At 39.2% G+C, this 19,647-nt stretch overlaps 1 protein-coding gene across 6 annotated transcripts in view; it reads right to left on the reverse strand.

The window, feature by feature from the left end:
- Window positions 1-404: 404 nt before the first annotated feature.
- Window positions 405-19,647, reverse strand: part of CDIN1 (CDAN1 interacting nuclease 1) — a 234,765-nt gene continuing 215,522 nt past the window's right edge. The window contains exons 12-13 of one of the 6 annotated variants that reach the window (XR_007475336.1): window positions 17,226-19,426; window positions 405-3,967 (exon numbers count right to left, since the gene is read on the reverse strand). Coding sequence is in view for 4 of the 6 variants with exons in the window: in XM_049705492.1 (XP_049561449.1) it covers window positions 11,037-12,107 (1,071 nt within the window). In the remaining 2 variants the exon portion in view is untranslated. Of the gene's footprint in view, window positions 3,968-10,648; window positions 12,198-14,211; window positions 19,427-19,647 lie in introns of those variants that run through there. The other 5 variants (XM_049705492.1, XR_007475337.1, XM_033435842.2 and 2 more) reach the window with 5 other exon arrangements.

Here is a 19,647-nt window from a genome sequence, read left to right on the forward strand (position 1 = left end):
ATCAAGTCAAAAACCTAGAAGTCATTCTTTTTTTTATTTTTGGCCATGCCACATGGCATGTGGGATCTTAGTTCCCTGTCCAGGGATTGAACCCATGCCCCCTGCAGTGGAAGCATGGAGTCTTAACCACTGGACCACCAGAGAAGTCCCTAGAAGTCATTCTTGAGTTTGTTTTCCTCCTCACCTTTCTTCCTCCTTGCTTGTCCAATCTATCCACAAATCCTCTGGGTTCTAGCTCCAATTATACCCCTTATCTATCCCCTTCTACCACTCTAGTCCAAGCTACCATCATTTCTTTTTTATTTTCTTTAAATCTCTTAATTTTTTTTTAACAAAACAGAAAGAGACCCACAGACATGGGCCATTGTTTTATTTTTATTTTATTTTTTTAACAGTTAAAGAAGTTTATTTATTATAGGACTTCTCAGAGCCTTTATCTTGGTGGTGTTCATCATGGAGCTCTTAGAGAAAGGATAATTCTGTAACCTCTTAATTTTTTTTATTGTGGTAAATATACTTAAAAGTCACCATTTCAACCACTTTTAAGTGGCATTAAGTACATTCGCACTGCTGTGAAACCGTCACCGTCATCTATCTCCAGAAATATTTCATCTTCCCACACTGAACTTCTGTACCCATTCAATAATAACTTTCCATTTCCCCTTTCTACAGGCCCTGGTAGCCACCATTCTACTTTCTGTTTCTATGAACTTGACTATTCTAGGTACCTCAGATAAGTGGAATCATACAACACCTTTTGTGTCTGGCTTATTTCACTTAGCATAATGTCCTTAAGATTCATGCAGATGAGAATTTCCCTCTTTGTAAGGCTGAATAAGAATCCATTGTATGTATATATCACATTCTGCTTGTCCATTCATCCATCATGGACACTTGGGTTGCTTCTGCCTTTTGAATATTGCGAATAATGCTGCTTCTTGCCTGATCTTTGTTTCCTCTCTTTTCCCCTAAAATCTATTTGCCTCATACAGCCAGAGTAATCTTTTAAAAATGTAAATCAGATCATGTCACTTCTTTGCTTAATATCTTCCAGTGGCTTCCCGTTGCACTCAGTGAAATCTGAACACCTCACCACACAGTCTTGTCTCTGTCCATGTACTTTGCTCTCCTTCCCTGCTCACTATATCTGGCCACAGGCCTATTTGTCATTTTCAAACAGAACAGGCTTCCCTGTCTTAGGGCTTCACCCATGCTGTCCCTTTGCATGGAATGCTCAGCCCCTTCTCATCCAGGTCTTTGCTGAATCAACTTCTTGGGCATATAATCTAAAATGCCCCCTCTCCCAACCATGTTGCTCTTTGTTACATCTCCCTATTCTCTTTTCTCCATAGCACTTATCACTATGGAAAATTAACATGTTCATTTATTGGTTTATTTCTTTCTTTTCTGTTTCCCCATATAGTATGTGCCACTACTGACCTGCGGATAGGATAATGCCCAGTGTGACTGGCTGAACTGAAAAGTGGCGAATTCAACAATTTGAGTTAGTTAGCTGCTTCTTTCTACTCTTCTCTGGTGTGGTATGTTAATTTTCCAAATGCAGAACCTAGACATTTGTAAAAGGGCACATCATACTTCAGTTATTGAATGCTTTCTGTGACTACTGTGCCTAGTCTATTTGTTACTGCCAGATTGAGACCAAACATTTGAAAATTAAGTATGCCCCTTAGAAGTACTTAAGCGTAACAGATCAATATATTTGGAGAGACATGTCAAAATCAGTGTGTAATTTGTATTCAATGACTGTGGACACTCATAGGCGGTACCTGTAGATCCTTGGTGTTATTGATCACATACTGCTGTCAGGGAAAAGAATTGTACACACACTCTTAAACTCTGTATATTTACTTACATATTGTTTATCTGTATTGTAAAATATTGAATAATATTGGTAAAATTAGTAAACAATATTAAGTATTAGTACAATTAAGTTTTTCTTCGTTGCAATTGGAAAATAGAGGTTCTGATATACTTTTCCTACATAGCCTCTGGGATGAATGCCTCTTGCTCTTGAATCCACTGGCCTAATCATGAGCCATGACTTGTGTCAATAGCAAACCTCTTTTCGCTGTCACTGATCAATCTTCCATTGATGTACTTTGTGGGGAATAGACCAGTTTTGCTGCTGGTGTCTGTCCTTGAAAAGCAGGGAGAATGCTCTACAGTCTCTGGTATGTTCTACTACTTTTTTTGTTGAGTGAAGTTATTAATATTACAGACTTAATTTTCTTCATACCCTCCTGCTGGATATAATAGCCTTTGCTTTTTTTTTTTTTTTTCCTTAACGGAGCCTTGGTTTTCTTTTTTTAAATTGATATATGATTGATTTACAATATTATGTACGTTTCAGAGCTTTGGTTTTCCAGTATGACACTAGGCAAGGTTTTTATACAGTCTATCAGTGATTCAGATATACTTCCACTGGATAATGTTCAGCTCATACTTTGCCTTACTTATAAGTTATGTAGAGAAATTCGGCTTGCAGAACAAGAATGTTTTATATTGAAGAGACTAGTTGAAAGAGACATATGTATTTTGCCCATTGTTTATAAATTTATTCTAATAAATATGATTAGCTTTGTTAAAGAAATAGAGGAGTATAAAGGGCATCTTCTTATTGAATTGTCCTGTAAGTTGCTAAGGTTTGGTGAAAGTCAAGGTGTTTTGGGGTGTTTGGGATAGCAATTTGCTCAATGAATTGTTTTTCCAGTTATGTTCTTTTTAAAATTAAAAGAAAAAAATTTTATTCTTCACCTCATAGCATTTGAATTATCACTCTGTGTGCAGATTGTCTGAATAGTTTTCTCCAAATTGAAAATTTCCTTTTTCCATAAGTTTCTGGAAGTGGGTCTTGCCATTCAAGTAGAGGAAGAGAAGAAAAAGCAAAGCTGCCTTCATGGGAGGCAAGGTCTGTTCTTGGCTTTGTCCCTTGTTAGTGTGTGACCTCCAGCAGGTCACTTCACGCCTCTAGTGTGGCTGTTATCTATCAATAATAGACACAGTAATTCCTGTTCCTTTACGCATTTTCAGGAAGTGCCTTCATTCTGTAGGAAGATGCATGGAAATGACTGTAGAAGTGAAGAGGTTTTGCCATAAAAGTTGCTCACCTGTGAAGAACCACTATTCAAAGTAATTTCACTTTTAAAGGCTCACTTTCTTTGTTTTATCTACTGTTATTTTTATCCCTATTTTCAAATGAACTTTATTTTCTAATAGTTTTAGATTTATAGAAAAATTGTGAAGATAGTACAGAGTATCCATTTATCCCATGTCCAGTTTCCTCTTTTATCAGCATTTAAGATTAGTATTTTATCCATATTTTTAATCACTAAAATAAATACTATTCTATATCCTTGAGATCCAAAAAATAAATGGGGGATGTCCTACTTCCTTTTCTGTGATCTCAGCTTCCCTTCCCCACCGCAATGGGAAACAGTGTATTTGCTGTAAGTAACAGTGTATTTGCTTATGGCATTCTTGGCTCCAAATACAGAAAAGCTTGACTCAACTGGCTTAAAGAGTAAAGAAAATTTATTACTGAGATAACAGGAGATGTGGCAGTTCCAATTCAGGGACTCAGTAACGTCCTCAGTCAGGCTTTTCCCATGTTTCTGCCTCCTCATCCTCAGGGAGCTGGCTTGTCTGCAGTCTAGCACTGCTCCTGGTTGCCAGATGGCCACAGCAGTTCATGCATCCCATCCAGATACAACTACAACCAGCAGAAGAGGGACTGTTTCTTTTGTGATTCTTGATCAGCAAAGAAGGCCTTTTCTAGAAGCCTTTCAGCAGACTTTCTCTCAACTGTTTTTGGTCCAATTGCATCATATGTCTACGCCTATACCAGTCACTGGTAAGAGAAGGGAGGTGCTGTGAGTGGCTTAGAGCAATCATGATGTGCCTCTTAGGGTTGCGGCTGGGGTTCTCTTCCTCCGAGGAAGTATACAGCCTAGGGAACAGTGGACACAAGCAAAAGTAATGCTGGGGTTGGTGGTGTGGTGACTGTCTGGTGGGTAGGCAATTAACAAAGGCAACTACCACAGATATTGCTACATTTGCATAATAATGGTGAGTGGAAGAAATTTAAATAATAAAATAACAAACACAATATTCGCTTATTACAAACCAGGTGTTATTCTAAGATAGAAATGGGATTCTGTACATAAACAATATCATCAAGGCCTTTTTTAACATGCTTTGAAGTAATGGAGATTTGGGGACATAATATGGTTATTAGGGGCCTTTAAAATTTGCAAAGCTGCCTATTTTACAGATACTGAAACAATATATGCTAAATAAATATTTGTTGAGTTGTGTTGAATGAATATTTTGTCCAAGGCAGTGAAGCAAGATATATTTTTCCTTTTTGCTTGAATATGATTTACTCTTCTAAATTTTGACTTTAAACAACATATACATATTTCAAGCAGAGTTAATATAGATAAGTTAATATATTATTATTTTATAGATAGTAAATTGAATCAGGGAAAAGTTTAACTTATAAACTGTCAAAACATTACCAACATTTGAAGAACAAACTCATTTGAAATTATTATCCATTTAAAAAAATTTACATTTATATGCTTTTGTTGTTTATTGAGGTATAATTTACAGAGTTTTTTGGTGCAGAGTTCTATGAATTTTGACAAATGTATACAGTGTGCAACCACCAGGATTAAGACAGAGATAGTCAATTTCCTCCCCTCTACTTTAATCCCTGGCAATCACTTCTTTGATTTCTGTCCCTATAGTTTTGACTTTTCTAGAATATTATAAAAATGGCATATACAGTATATAGTCCTTTAAGTCTGGCTTCTTTACTCGGCATTACTCTTTTGAAATTTTTTAATGTGTGGTGAGTATCTTTTGTTGGTTCCTATTTATTGCTGATCAGTATTCCATTGTATGGATGTACGACACTTTGTTTACCTATTCATAAGTTGGTGGACATTGGGCTTGTTGCCAGCTTTTGGCAATTATAAATACCATTACTGTAACTGTTCCTGGAGAGGTTTTTTTTTTTTTGCGGTACGCGGGCCTCTCACTGTTGTGGCCTCTCCCGTTGCGGAGCAACAGGCTCCGGACGCGCAGGCTCAGCGGCCACGGCTCATGGGCCCAGCCGCTCCGCGGCATGTGGGATCTTCCCGGACCGGGGCACGAACCCGTGTCCCCTGCATCGGCAGGCGGACTCTCAACCACTGCGCCACCAGGGAAGCCCTGGAGAGGTATTTTAAATGAAAACATTTCATTTCCCTTGGGTAAATTGCTGGGTTATATGGAATGTATTTAATGTTATAAGAACTGCCACGTTTTTTAACCAAGAGGCTATACCATTTTGCATTTCCACCAGCAAGCAATGTGTGAGAGTTTCAGTTGCTCCACATCTTCTCTCAACATTTGGTAATGTCAATTTTTTAACTTGAGCTATTTCAGTAGGTGTGTAGTGGTGTATCATTGTGATTTTAATTTGTATTTTCCTAATGATTAATGATGCTGAACATCTTTTCATGTGCTCACATGGCATAGTCCTTCATTGGTGGAATGACTGTTCACATATTTTCCTGATTTTTTTTTTATTGAGTTGTTTGTTTACTATTGTTTTCAGAGTTTTAAAAATATTCTGGATACAAGTTCTTATTAGATAGGATTCACAAATATTTTATCCCAGTCTGTGTTTTATGCTCATTATGTTCATTTTCTTAACCATGTCTTTAGGAGATTAATCGATTTTTAAGATTCAAATTTGTATGTTCTAGGTCTGGGAGAAAGAAAACCAATTTGTTTATGCCTACTTGAAGATTGCTTACATGCAGGGTTAGCTAAAATGCCTTTCAAAAACCCAAAAGGCCATGATAATTTTTATAATAGATTTTTCTCTGATATCCTAAAAAAATGCGAAGCAGCAATAACATTAAGGCTAAAATTCTGAACTATGTTAGTTACAACATTCATAATTTTTTTTTTTTTTTTTGCGGTACGCGGCCTCTCACTGTTGTGGCCTCTCCCGTTGTGGAGCACAGGCTCCGGACGCGCAGGCTCAGTGGCCATGGGTCACGGGCCCAGCCACTCCGCAGCATGTGGGATCTTTCCGGACCGGGACACGAGCCCGTGTCCCCTGCATCGGCAGGCAGACTCTCAACCACTGCACCACTAGGGCAGCCCAACACTCATAATTTTTTATCCTATAGGTTTGCCGCATGATTACTACATGCAACAGAAAATTAAGCTATAGAACAATGTTCATGAACTTTTCCTTATGGCTCATTATAACACTGTTATAATGTCAGAAGAACCAAAAAAAAAAAAATTACTGAGAGGGATTGCCAATGAGCCACTGGGATAACGTTAATTAAATAGAATATTAAGTCAATACTCTTTTTTTTCTTTCTTTTTTTTTTTTTACAATATTTGGAAATTTTACTCTACTTATTGAGATAGGCTAGGATGATACTGTGGTAACAACCCCCAAATCTTAGTAGATAAACACATAAAAGTTTACTTCTGGCCCCTGTTGGGGGGTGGTGGTGGTGCTGGTGTGTAGGTTGCTCTATTTAATCTCTCAGAGCTCACGAGGGTAGAGACTCAAATTTGGTTGGGTGGTACATTAGGGGAAGAGAGAGAATGGAGAATCCTGCAGGCTTTTCACTGCCTCACTGACAGAGGTCTTATCCACTCACACTTCATTAGCCAGAATTGGCCCTGTGTAATCACGAAGGGGCTGGAAAGTGTAGTCTCCTGTACATTCAGGAGGTCAAGGAGAATATTGGTGAGTGCTAGCAATGTTTATCATATTTCCAAAAATAACATAAAAGATAAATTATAACCACCTTATTTAAATTAGACATTTTGAGACAGCCTTATTACTTACTTGCTGGAAAACCTTGAACTAGTTACTTAACTTCTGCGAGCCTCAACGACCTCATCTAGAAAAGGGGTAATAATGATAGCTAACATTTATTGAGTATATGCTAGGAGCCAAGATCTGTTATAAATACTTGACATATATATAATGCTTTAACTTTTTACAACTCATATGCAGAAGGAACTTATTACCACCATTGTTACAGATGAGGCAATCGGGGTACCAGGAGCCTAAGGAATTTGCTGATTCAGAAGGTTCATGAGACTTGGTTCTGATTGGAACCCAGGCATCTGGTGCCGGTGCTGCTAGGCTTCATGACTAGGCTATACCTCCTCTTTTGTAGGTAATCATACCTGTTTGAATTAGATGTGTATTAATTAGATTAATTAGATGTGTGTTGCACAGTAGGTGCAATCCTTGTCATTATAAACATTTTAGATGTGCTGGCAAAGACAGAAAGAGAAATTTGGCTAAGATGTTCAATTGAATAATCCAGTGAAAATGCTATTGTTTTATGGGGGTGTGGAATGGAGAGGGAGATGGGAAAGGTTATCCCCAAATGATTGTATATCTGGCTAAGTTTCTACCCACAGTTCTCTGCGGGGGCCCTTTGCTCTCTATAACAGTTTCCATCGTGATCTCAGTATTGACAATGATGTCCCTGGAGATTTGAGTTCTGGCATAGACACCTGACATATTTTCAGAGTTCTACAAAATAATGAATTTGATGGGGGTGCTGCAGAATAAATTGCTGGGTTCATCTCCTCTCTGAGGGCAAGTAGCTTCCATCCTAGCCCTCTTAGAGTTTCATATTGCTTAGGGATCAGTGTTTCTGGGTATGTCTTGAGCAACCAGTAACTTTGTTAGGTATTTCATTCAAATCCTCCCACTGTGCATATAAGAAATCACCAAGAATCCTGTTCTAGGAATTCAAAAGATCCCTCTGTCAGTTAGGAATGCTTTTGGGTGAAAGTAACAGAACACCTAAGGGGTGATTGTTGAAACAAGAGGACTTTGGCAGTGACCCAGACTCAATGGCTCCATTACTTCTGTCTCTGGTGGTTTCTTAGCCTTTTGCTCACAGTCACAAGATGGCTACTGAAGCTCCAACCATCCCACCCTTATACCAAAAGGAAAGTGATGGCAGAAAATGGGCTTTCCTTTTATCAGGGAAGAAAAGTTTTCTCTGAAACCTCACAGTTCATGTTTCCTCACTGCTCACTGGTTACAATGGTGTTGCATGCTCATTATTGGACCAGTTCACCATGTGTTGGGATAAAGCATCTTCCTCCAGTTCTTGATAAAAATTGTATTTTGCTAGAAAAGATAAAGGAGTGCGTGTGTGTATGTGTCTGTGGGTAGGCAATAAATTTTGTTTGCTGCATAGCCCTTCTCTCTCCTATAGGCACCCAGGAACAGATCACTCCCTATATGGATTTTCATTCTGAGAGCCTATTGGCTGCTTTGGAATTGATCCCAGAATCATACTAGGTGGTAACATTGGACTCCCCACCCAAGATGGGGAGGGTCAATCAGACTGTCTTTGGTGAGCCTCCAGCACATGGGGAGTTATGGTTCCTATAGATACCCTTCTTCATCATATCTCCAGCTATATCACCCAATGCTTATGTGCTAGTTAGAATGAATGAAGTGACTATTTTGGTGATTCTGTGTTAATTTGACTTCAAAGAGTTGCAAACATAGATCAATTTTAGGCAATAACCAGATCAAGCCATTTCAGGACAGTTTGTATCAGTCTTCATGTTTTTAACAAGATATGATGCCAGGTTGAGTCCGATGCAAATTCATTTGAAATTTTCAAGTTCAGTTAATGAAGGCGTCTAGATTATCTTTAGACCACACAGCCTGCTGCGCTAAAATGGGCCCATTGCAAAGTTATTCTCAAGGGCTGTTACTTCTGTTCCGCCGAACTTTTACTGTTTGTGAGTAAAAAGGGATGATAGTATTTTTGCTCTTCAAGTCTCCCTTTCATAACTTATGCAACGCATCAGCAAGAGTAGGGGACCCTGAGGCCACCATGAAAGTTTACAGTGCACACCATCAGTTTCCTTTCAGTTGCTCTTACTCCACAGTTGAGGTTGAGGTTGGAGGGGTGGAAGGAGCCCCTGACATGCATGGCTTGGTATCTACTCTGCCAGCGTTTCATGAGATGCTACTAACCAACTATGAAAAGACATTCTCTGGGTGTTGATCACAGGTTAGTCTGGGCAAATGACACTACAATTTAATTTTCATGATTGGTATGCATTTAAACATTTTAATATTTATTTTTAAAATTGTATTTCAGTTTTCAGAAAACATAGAGTATGGAGAAAGAAATCCTCCTCCTTTTTTCCAAGTTTCCTTTATTGTTGTTAAGTAAATAAATAACTTCTACAAAACTCATAGTCCAACTGGTTAACTCCTCTGTCCGCAGACACAGGAGCACTTCTTCACCTGGCAGGGATGCTGTGAAGCGTAGTTAATTGTTTGCAAAATGATCCCAAGCTCCTCAATGAAAGCAGCCACACTTCCCATGCCCGTTGTTACTGTTACAGTGATCTCTGCTGCCAAGGAGAATTGGATCCAGAATCTGCCTGGATTTTTTTTAAAATAAATAAATTTAGTTAGTTAGTTAGTTTTGGCTGCGTTGGGTCTTCGTTGCTGCGCGCGGGCTTTCTCTAGTTGCGGCGAGCGGGGGCTGCTCTTCGTTGCGGAGCGCGGGCTTCTCACTGCGGGGGCTTCTCTTGCTGCGGAGCACAGGCATTGAAGAAGACTGGCTTGTGTTCAGAGAAGGGGCACATCGGTGCTCGTTCAGTTGTTGGAAAATTGTTCAGCTTGCCTGTGATCTGATTAGGTTTACCTTTAGGGGTGGTGTGCTAGCCAGAGTGGGGTCTTTTACAAAGCTGCCTCCAATAGGGTCACGAGCATCAATCAGAGGAAGAATCCAGGAACAAACCAGTCATTTCCCCAAATTCTTTTTTGCTTTGCTTTTTTTGTTTTTTCAGAGATCAAATTCAAACAGCATTTTATGCTTTCTTTCACTGAACTAACAGTAGCCTGGAGAAGGTATTTCAATCCCTTTATAGAAACTTTTTCTATAAAGTGCACTTTCCGGGGCTCATCTGGAGCACTGCTGGTTTGGGCCTTCAACTGGACCTGGAAGTGCTGGCTGGTCCCTGCGTTGTGCTGTCTCCAAAGTCGTATCTATGGCAAAGGCTATGGTAACTATCAAAAGAAACATGGGCCTTTGTTATACCGCAGAAACTAACACAACATTTGTAAAGCAATTATACTCCAATAAAGATGTTAAGGAAAAAAAAAGAAAAAGAAAAAAACACAAAATAACGTGGACTGCCTCTGAGCTCCTCTGGTGCAGAGGAATGTTAAGCGAGACATCCGTCTGCAAAAACAGTCAACTAAATATGCCCACTGCCTGTCCCTGAACTTTAGGAAAAATGGTTTATACTTTTTTTTTTTTTTAACATCTTTATTGGGGTATAATTGCTTTACAATGGTGTGTTAGTTTCTGCTTTATAACAAAGTGAATCAGCTATACATACACATATGTTCCCATATCTCTTCCTTCTTGCATCTCCCTCCCTCCCACCCTCCCTATCCCACCCCTCCATGCGGTCACAAAGCACCGAGCTGATCTCCCTGTGCTATGCGGCTGCTTCCCACTAGCTATCTACCTTACGTTTGGTAGTGTATACATGTCCATGCCTCTTTATTGCTTTGTCACAGTTTACCCTTCCCCCTCCCCATATCCTCAAGTCCATTCTCTAGTAGGTCTGTGTCTTTATTCCTGTCTTACCCCTAGGTTCTTCATGACATTTTTTTTTCTTAAATTCCATATATATGTGTTAGCATACGGTATTTGTCTTTCTCTTTCTGACTTACTTCACTCTGTATGACAGACTCTAGGTCTATCCACCTCATTACAAATAGCTCAATTTCGTTTCTTTTTATGGCTGAGTAATATTCCATTGTATACATGTGCCACATCTTCTTTATCCATTCATCCGATGATGGGCACTTAGGTTGTTTCCATCTCCGGGCTATTGTAAATAGAGCTGCAATGAACATTTTGGTACATGACTCTTTTTGAATTATGGTTTTCTCAGGGTATATGCCCAGTAGTGGGATTGCTGGGTCATATGGTAGTTCTATTTGTAGTTTTTTTAAGGAACCTCCATACTGTTCTCCATAGTGGCTGTACCAATTTACATTCCCACCAGCAGTGCAAGAGTGTTCCCTTTTCTCCACACCCTCTCCAGCATTTATTGTTTCTAGATTTTTTGATGATGGCCATTCTGACTGGTGTGAGATGATATCTCATTGTAGTTTTGATTTGCATTTCTCTAATGATTAATGATGTTGAGCATTCTTTCATGTGTTTGTTGCCAGTCTGTATATCTTCTTTGGAGAAATGTCTACTTAGGTCTTCTGCCCATTTTTGGATTGGGTTGTTTGTTTTTTTGTTATTGAGCTGCATGAGCTGCTTGTAAATTTTGGAGATTAATCCTTTGTCAGTTGCTTCATTTGCAAATATTTTCTCCCATTCTGAGGGTTGTCTTTTGGTCTTGCTTATGGTTTCCTTTGCTGTGCAAAAGCTTTGAAGTTTCATTAGGTCCCATTTGTTTATTTTTGGTTTTATTTCCATTTCTCTAGGAGGTGGGTCAAAAAGGATCTTGCTGTGATTTATGTCATAGAGTGTTCTGCCTATGTTTTCCTCTAAGAGTTTGATAGTTTCTGGCCTTACATTTAGGTCTTTAATCCATTTTGAGCTTATTTTTGTGTACGGTGTTAGGGAGTGATCTAATCTCATACTTTTACATGTACCTGTCCAGTTTTCCCAGCACCACTTATTGAAGAGGCTGTCCTTTCTCCACTGTACATTCCTAACTCCTTTATCAAAGATAAGGTGACCATATGTGCGTGGGTATATCTCTGGGCTTTCTATCCTGTTCCATTGATCTATCTTTCTGTTTTTGTGCCAGTACCATACTGTCTTGATTACTGTAGCTTTGTAGTATAGTCTGAAGTCAGGGAGCCTGATTCCTCCAGCTCCATTTTTCGTTCTCAAGATTGCTTTGGCTATTCGGGGTCTTTTGTGTTTCCATACAAATTGTGAAATTTTTTGTTCTAGTTCTGTGAAAACTGCCAGTGGTAGTTTGATAGGGATTGCATTGAATCTGTAGATTGCTTTGGGTAGTAGAGTCATTTTCACAATGTTGATTCTTCCAATCCAAGAACATACTAAATGAGTTTTAGAAAAGCAATAAAAGCCAAGGTATCCACCTTATACTGATTTCTATATTAACAGAGAAAACACAGATTTTTAATGGTGCATATCATTTATTAGATGGATCATTCTATGGTAGTAATATTATTAACTATATCATGTATAATACAACTGTATGGTACCAGTTTTGTTAGAGCTCTGATGTACGATGTATTAGGTACTAATCTTATTTAATCCTCACAATAGTCCTATGTGATAGGTAGTTTGATTTTACAGTTGAAGAAATGGAAGATTTTACAGCTCAGTTACTTGTAAGTGGAGAAGCAGGGATTCCAACCTGTTGTCAAAGCGTCAGTCACAAGGTTCTACTGGGTACAGTTCTAGAACATGATATACTAATCATTATTGGTAATGATCAGAAAAATTCATGATTTACTATTCATTTAAATATTAGTTATAGGAACAGAAGATGATAAAATAACATCTGTGAATTTTTTTTTAACAGAAGAAAAAAAAAATGAAAATGTAAATCAGCCAGAGGAAAAATGTCCTAAAACTGTTTCCAAAATCATTCTTAGTGGCAAATCCTTAGGCTAAATGGCAATGTATAGAAAGTCAGTGCGGGGAATTCCCTAGTGATCCAGTGGTTAGGACTCTGCGCTTTCACTGCCGAGGGGCCCAGGTTCGATCCCTGGTCAGGGAACGAAGATCCCGCAAGCTGTGCAGCATGGCCAAAAAAAAAAACGAAAAAGAAAAAGAAACTGAATGCCACCAAATGATAAGGATTTTAGTTTACTAAAGTGCAAATAAAATGGGAATTATTTCTGTCAAAGCAAGAGCTGATTTCTACTACAGAGATTAGGGAATCAGGGACAGGGCAAAAACAGTAAGGTTCAGAATGTTTATTTAAAAATATACCATGATTCTTTACTTTGTAAATACTAAACATAACTTAGATATTGGAAGTTCCTTCCAGAATAAATTATTAACCCCATGGTGGAAAGGACAGTGGACAGGAGGCTAGGAGGGACAGATTCTAGTCCTGCCTCCAATTAGCTAGCTCTGTGGCCTTGGACGAGTCGCTTGACCTCTCCAGACTTCAGTTTTTTCACCTGTACAATGAGGTCTCTGGTCCCTTCCAATTCTAAAATTCTCAAAGTCTATGAGTCAAACTTATCTCATCTTTGCTAATGGTTCAGTTCTACTTTCCACACACCTCTTAGGGAATTGTCAAGGAACCAACTGAAAAAGCAATTCAATTCTCACATGAGTTTCTTTGCTCACTCCATGCCCCCAAGCTGCTGCTGCTGTTTTTAACCCCTTTGTCATTGGGAAACACTTTCAAGGATAGTGGGGAAGCAAGTAAGATGAAAATAATTTACCAAAAGACCGAGTTTTACATTTACATGCAATGCACTTATGTCCACTTTGCCATCTCGTTCGTTGTTCTGCTTTTCAATTACCCTCTGTTAGTTTGGATTGCTTTTTTTTTTTCATTTACCACAAAATCCTATTTAAAAAATTGTAACTTGGAAAACCAAGATGGATCCTCCTATTCAAATTAGCAAGGAACAAAATATTTTTAGATTTTTACCTACTAATTTTCCATGTGCAACAACTGTCACTATTTTAGCTGACAGAATTAATGAGCTGATTCAATTAAAAGGTTTTAGGAAAATTATTTATGGCTTAATGGTAAGTATGTTAACAAAACCTCCATTACCATGTACAGCATACCTATCTCTTTCATCCTTGAAAATATTTTAAGATTTCTTTTTGGGAGCATATTTTAAAACAAATATAACAAGTATACAATAACTGCTTTATAAAAATGCCCTGCACTAAGTAGGAAATTGATACCCAAATGATACAAAGACTATGAAAGAGAAGGAAGGCGCAGTCTGCAGCTGACCTTGAAACCCCAAGCCTGTTTTTACCAGGAAAACAAACAAACAAGAAAACTAAAAAACTAATGAGTATGTGACACCATCTAATAGGAGACAATCCTCAAATCTCACGATCCTCACGCAGAGCCCAAAGTATAGAAACGCAGAGCCCAAAGTATAGAAACCCAGTGTTTTTTTTTTTTTTTTTTTTTTTTTTTTGCGGTACGCAGGCCTTTCACTGTTGTGGCCTCTCCCATTGCAGAGCACAGGCTCCGGATGTGCAGGCTCAGCGGCCATGGCTCGCGGGCCCAGCCGCTCCGCGGCATGTGGGATCTTCCCGGACTGGGGCACAAACCCGTGTCCCCTGCATAGGCAGGCGGACTCTCAACCACTGCGCCACCAGGGAAGCCCGAAACCCAATGTTTTTCATCAATAATGTCATGTAACTTGTAGGCGTTTACTTTACTGAGAGCAATAATTATCTGTGGCCTTCTAAAGTGTTTATCTTGAGTTTTAAAATCATATTTCTATTGAAATATTTTGCTTATATGAATTACTAAACAGATCTCAGCCATGGACAGATGTTATTTCACTTGATGTTATAGAACCAGTGAAAAATGTTACTGCTTATTTTATTACTCAGGCCCATGAACAAGATTATGAGTTCTGTTCCAAATGCTTAGAATGTACTTATACTTGCACTAAACATGAATGACCTAGGGTGGGAATTGAAACTATGTGGCATCTATGCGATCACTACCCACTCCAAAGATTAGTGCCCATAATTGATCACAACCCTATTTCCCGCTGAGCTGAACTCGGCCTCAGAATCCTTCTCTATAGCAGTGGATGCAGCTACCACAAGCAAATAGAAAACTATTTGCTGCCTGAAGTCTAGAAGTAAAATATCTTATTAAAAGCCCCATAGGTTTGCCTCTTTCCTTATTACCCTGTAATTGTCCTCCCTGAAATTTTCAAATCTTTTGTTTTCATTTTGACAAGTAATGATTTATTTAAAAAAAAAAAGACCATTTGGGACTTCCCTGGTGGCACAGTGGATAAGAATCCACCTGCCAATGGAGGGGACATGGGTTCGAGCCCTGATCCGGGAAGATCCCACATGCCACGGAGCAACGAAGCCCGTGCGCCACAACTACTGAGCCTGTGCTCTAGAGCCCGCCAGCCACAACTACTGAGCCCACGTGCCACAACTACTGAAGCCCGCGTGCCTAGAGCCCGTGCTCCACAACAAGAGAAGCCACCGCAATGAGAAGCCTGCACACCGCAACGAAGAGTAGCCCCCGCTCGCCGCAACTAGAGAAAGCCTGCATGCAGGAACGAAGACCCAGCACAGCCAAAAATAAATTAAATCTTAAAAAAAAAAAAGACCATTTATTGCACATTTTTGAATTTCCCACAGCACCTCAAACACTTCTAAACACACATTAGGAACTCTATAAATACTTGTGTCTTGAAGAGTCTAAATGCTAGAAATACAAGATGGAAACATCCCACAGAGCCAAAGAGGACCCAATCACAGTGACGTCTGTCCTGGGCTTCAGTTCTCTCCAGACACTCACAGAAGGAATCACACACCAAAACGGCCCCAACAAATTAAGTCCTGGGAGAGCAAAGGAGAAACATGGAAATTCCAGTTCCTTTTGTGTTATAAGTTTTCAAAATATGAGGAAATATGCCAAATGCCTTTGATAATATACTCTGAATTAATGACTAACAGGGAAATGCCCCCTGAGCAGTTCATGGACAGTGTCTCTCCCAAGTCAGATCCTGTTGGCAAATGACCAAAGAACCCTTCTCTCCTGAGCCAGCAGACACTTCTATGGCCAGGAAGCACTCTGATATCAACTCAGCATTATAAAAGTGAGCAATTAAAAGCACCATTTGCAGTTAATCTAATAATTCCACTGAATATCCCCAAACCTGTGTACAAAACATATTTTATTTGGGGCCCTGACTTGATTTTAGGGTAAACTGTTTCTTAAATAGAAATATAAAGATAAAGATAAGCCTTAAGCCTTTTTTTTTTAAAGAGAAACAAAGATAAGATTTTAAAATGTTTGAGTTAATTTAGCAATATACTGGATAAACAATAAGGTACTAAGGCTAAATTTAAGGCAAATGCAATGAAGGAACATGAATTCCCCTTAAGACTAAGTATCAAATAGTCTGGTTGATGAAACTGCTGTATTTTAGGTTTTGAGGGTTTCTAAAGTAAGTAATTCTCTAATTAACACCAAAATATATGATGCTTTTCTCCGACTCCAATACATACACCCAGTTTTCAGCTGAAGAAAATGAGAAAGTTAAAATTAAAAAGGCCCAATTATTTCTTTAATGCAAGCAAGTGAGAACATATTTAATATAAATTTAACAGTCATTCATTTGTGCATTCAACATTTATTGAACACCTGCTCTGTGCCAGGAACTCTGTTAGCTATTAGGGGTTAGAGCGGGGAACAAGATATAGTTCCTACTCTATGGAGCTTACAAGCGAGTCAGAAATCTTGCCATTAAACAACTACAGAAAGATGTCAACAATTGAGATAAATGTGGCACAATCAAATAAAAGGCTCTTGTTTACAACTTTCGGTTTACTTACAAAACTATGGTTTCCTACAGAGGTCGTTTGGATTATGTAAATTTTGATTTGCCCTATAAAAGAAATTTCAATTAAAATTTAAAGATAGAGTCTCCTGGGCTTCCCTGGTGGCGCAGTGGTAGAGAGTCCGCCTGCCTATGCAGGGGACACGGGTTCGTGCCCCGGTCCGGGAAGATTCCACATGCCGCGGAGCGGCTGGGCCCGTGAGCCATGGCCGCTGAGCCTGCGCGTCCGGAGCCTGTGCTTGGCAACGGGAGAGGCCACAACAGTGAGAGGCCCGCGTACTGTTAAAAAAAAAAAAAAAAAGAGTCTCCTATAGATACACTCAATTGTAATTTCGGATTGTATCTGTGTTGAATATAAAAATGACAAAGGCATTTTTTTTTTTTAAAGAAAAAAGTGCTATTTATTCTAGAAATGCTTTTAACGGAGGCTGTTTCCAGGGGAATTCACTGCTTTAGGTTAACGGTTGGTGGCTTCATGTTCAGGCCTCAATTAAACTCTGAACTTCCATTGTTATCACTTAATTGACTTGGTTATATCTCATGTCAGCATTTCCAAATGACCTTCCTTTTAAAAAATAAAAATTACCTGACATAGAAGCATTGTTGCAGCAATCCCACACTGTCTTCATGTATGGCTGGGCCTAGAATCTGCTTAGCTTATCTACCACTAGGGTACCTCCCATCATCCTTGCTTATAACATGAGACAGCTCCAGGTACATGCATGTTGAGGGAAAAGAGATGAAAAATGAAATCTATCTATTATCACGACTATTATTAAGATGACAACTAAATCCACTGATATCCACTTTATTCTAAGACAGGAAGTTAGTCTTAAATACCTTGCATATCACGATTAAATATTTCAAGTTATGCTTATTTTAAAGCAGGATTATGTGCATCTTTTCCTTACAAGTGTCTCCGAAGGTTTAGTTGTGCTAGTTAACCAGATGGAAACTTAAATCCTTTTTACTTGTACATGAGACAACAATAAGAACGAGTTGGGTTTCTTTAACTAATGAGTGGGATTTTATATAAAGTAGGTATGACGCCAAGATGCAACTCTGCTAGACTGACTGAAGCAAATTAAGGCATCAAATGAGCGTTTCCCCTCCCCCTGCATTGTGGAAAAGTTTTAAAAGTCTTTTTGAAGTACTTTGATCAAGCTTTGAAATCATTTTAGTGGATGACTATTGTATGAAAACTGTAATTTATAGTCCTTGACCTAAGCAGCTCTTTGTCTCACAGCCACATTCAAAACAATAGCAGGAAAGTGAAAAACACAAGGGGAACCCAAGCTGTTCTGGTTATTATTTAATTCATAATTCCATTTTCCTTAATCTTTCGAATCCAGGCATGTTCTTAATAAAACATCTTCAGACTGTTTTTACTATATATAGGAAGGTTAGTTTGGGGTAATACAATTAGATGGTCCGAACTTTTGTCACTGCGACCCTTCCTTAACCTGAGAGTGACTTCCCAGGCAGGTCCAGAGAGGCACCTCTCTATAAGTGGTGACAGTGCAGGCAAACTCCTATTGTTTGCCTTTTATTTCCTCTCTAGTTAAGCTGGCTTTGTTCCTTGACCCTAATTGAGAATGTGCCAATTGGGAGATTTTCTCCTCCTGTCCTATTCACAAAATAGTTATACTTTTGAGGCAACTTGCAGATCACATGGAAAATGGCAAGCTGCCCCCAACATGAACGAGCTAGGAGTGATTCTCTAACTAAATCACAGAGACATTTTACTATTTAAATTCGTAATTTTAATCAGCTGAACACCACCATTCAGCCTGAAAGTATCTGTAAACCTCACATGTTCTCTTGGCTCCTTTTGCCAAAACAGTTACTGACACACTAAACCTCAGACCATATTTGACCCTGTAATATCTTAGTTACAAGTTTTATCACCTTCAGATGCCAAAGATGCTTAGGTGTGTTTTTCCCCAGAGAGCTTAGGTCAATTGTTCTCCCCCAACTTGGACTCCAAAAAATATATGGATCAGGACTCCGATGAGCTGCATTTTGGTCCTGGGATCATTTTCTAGAGAGAAAAAGAGACAAGGGGTAGTGAGAGAGTGCAGAACGTGTGTCCACGTGGAAGGAAACTGCAAAGGCAGGAGAAGGCGAGGACAGCCGGGAAGAGGCAGGAAGTGAGGGGAGTACAGCACATGGAAGATCTAATTCAACTGAAACTCCAGGTCCTAGGGCGGAACAGGTTAAAAAGAGCAGACATCTCAGCTATCTTGGTTCCAGAGAGGAAAGGAAACACTGGGTGTAGCTCCTCAGGGAGGGGTGAGTGAATTAACTGTTCACTTGGGGGCTGTGCATTAATTAGTGAGGCCCCCCCAGGGCCCATTTAGTGGATGACCTCATCCAGGGCTCTAAGCTATCCCCTGGAGGCTTCAATGAGTGAATGCACCCCCCCAAAGACGGACAATTTATCATCTTCTTCCAGGGTGGAATTAAGCCTTGCCAATAATGAGCAGGTACACACACTGATGCTTAAAAGAAAATGATTCCCTCTGGAGATCCAGCTTTCTACTCTGCACCCCTGAGCCTCCCTTTTATATATGATTTTAGGAGTGTTCAGAAGAGTTGACATACACCTCGCCTGAAGCAAAAGAAAAAAAAAGAATTCTCACCGTTTTTTGTTTGTTTTTTGGGTGGAAATGGGGTGGGGTCTATGAAGTCACCTGAAATACTGGATCCGCTTTGTTCTGAGCTCATGCCTCTGCATGCTTCGAACAAATAGGGTCTCTCGTTTGTGAGAGCAGACACTGGGCAAGTCTATATATGCAGAGAGAACAGCATTTAGTTTTACGTTCGTGCATATACTCCTGCTTTCTGACTTGGCATAATTTATTAACACAGTTTGCAGAAAGCTCCATAACACAAGATTTGACTTTAATGTTAATGTTCTAATGATGAGAGCAAAAAAAAAAAAAAAAGGTGTCACCCCATGTATACCCTCTAGGGCTGATGTTTACACGGTCTAAATTTAGAAAACA

This window comes from Orcinus orca, chromosome 2 (assembly GCF_937001465.1).
Source record: "Orcinus orca chromosome 2, mOrcOrc1.1, whole genome shotgun sequence".
Lineage (NCBI taxonomy): Eukaryota > Metazoa > Chordata > Mammalia > Artiodactyla > Delphinidae > Orcinus > Orcinus orca.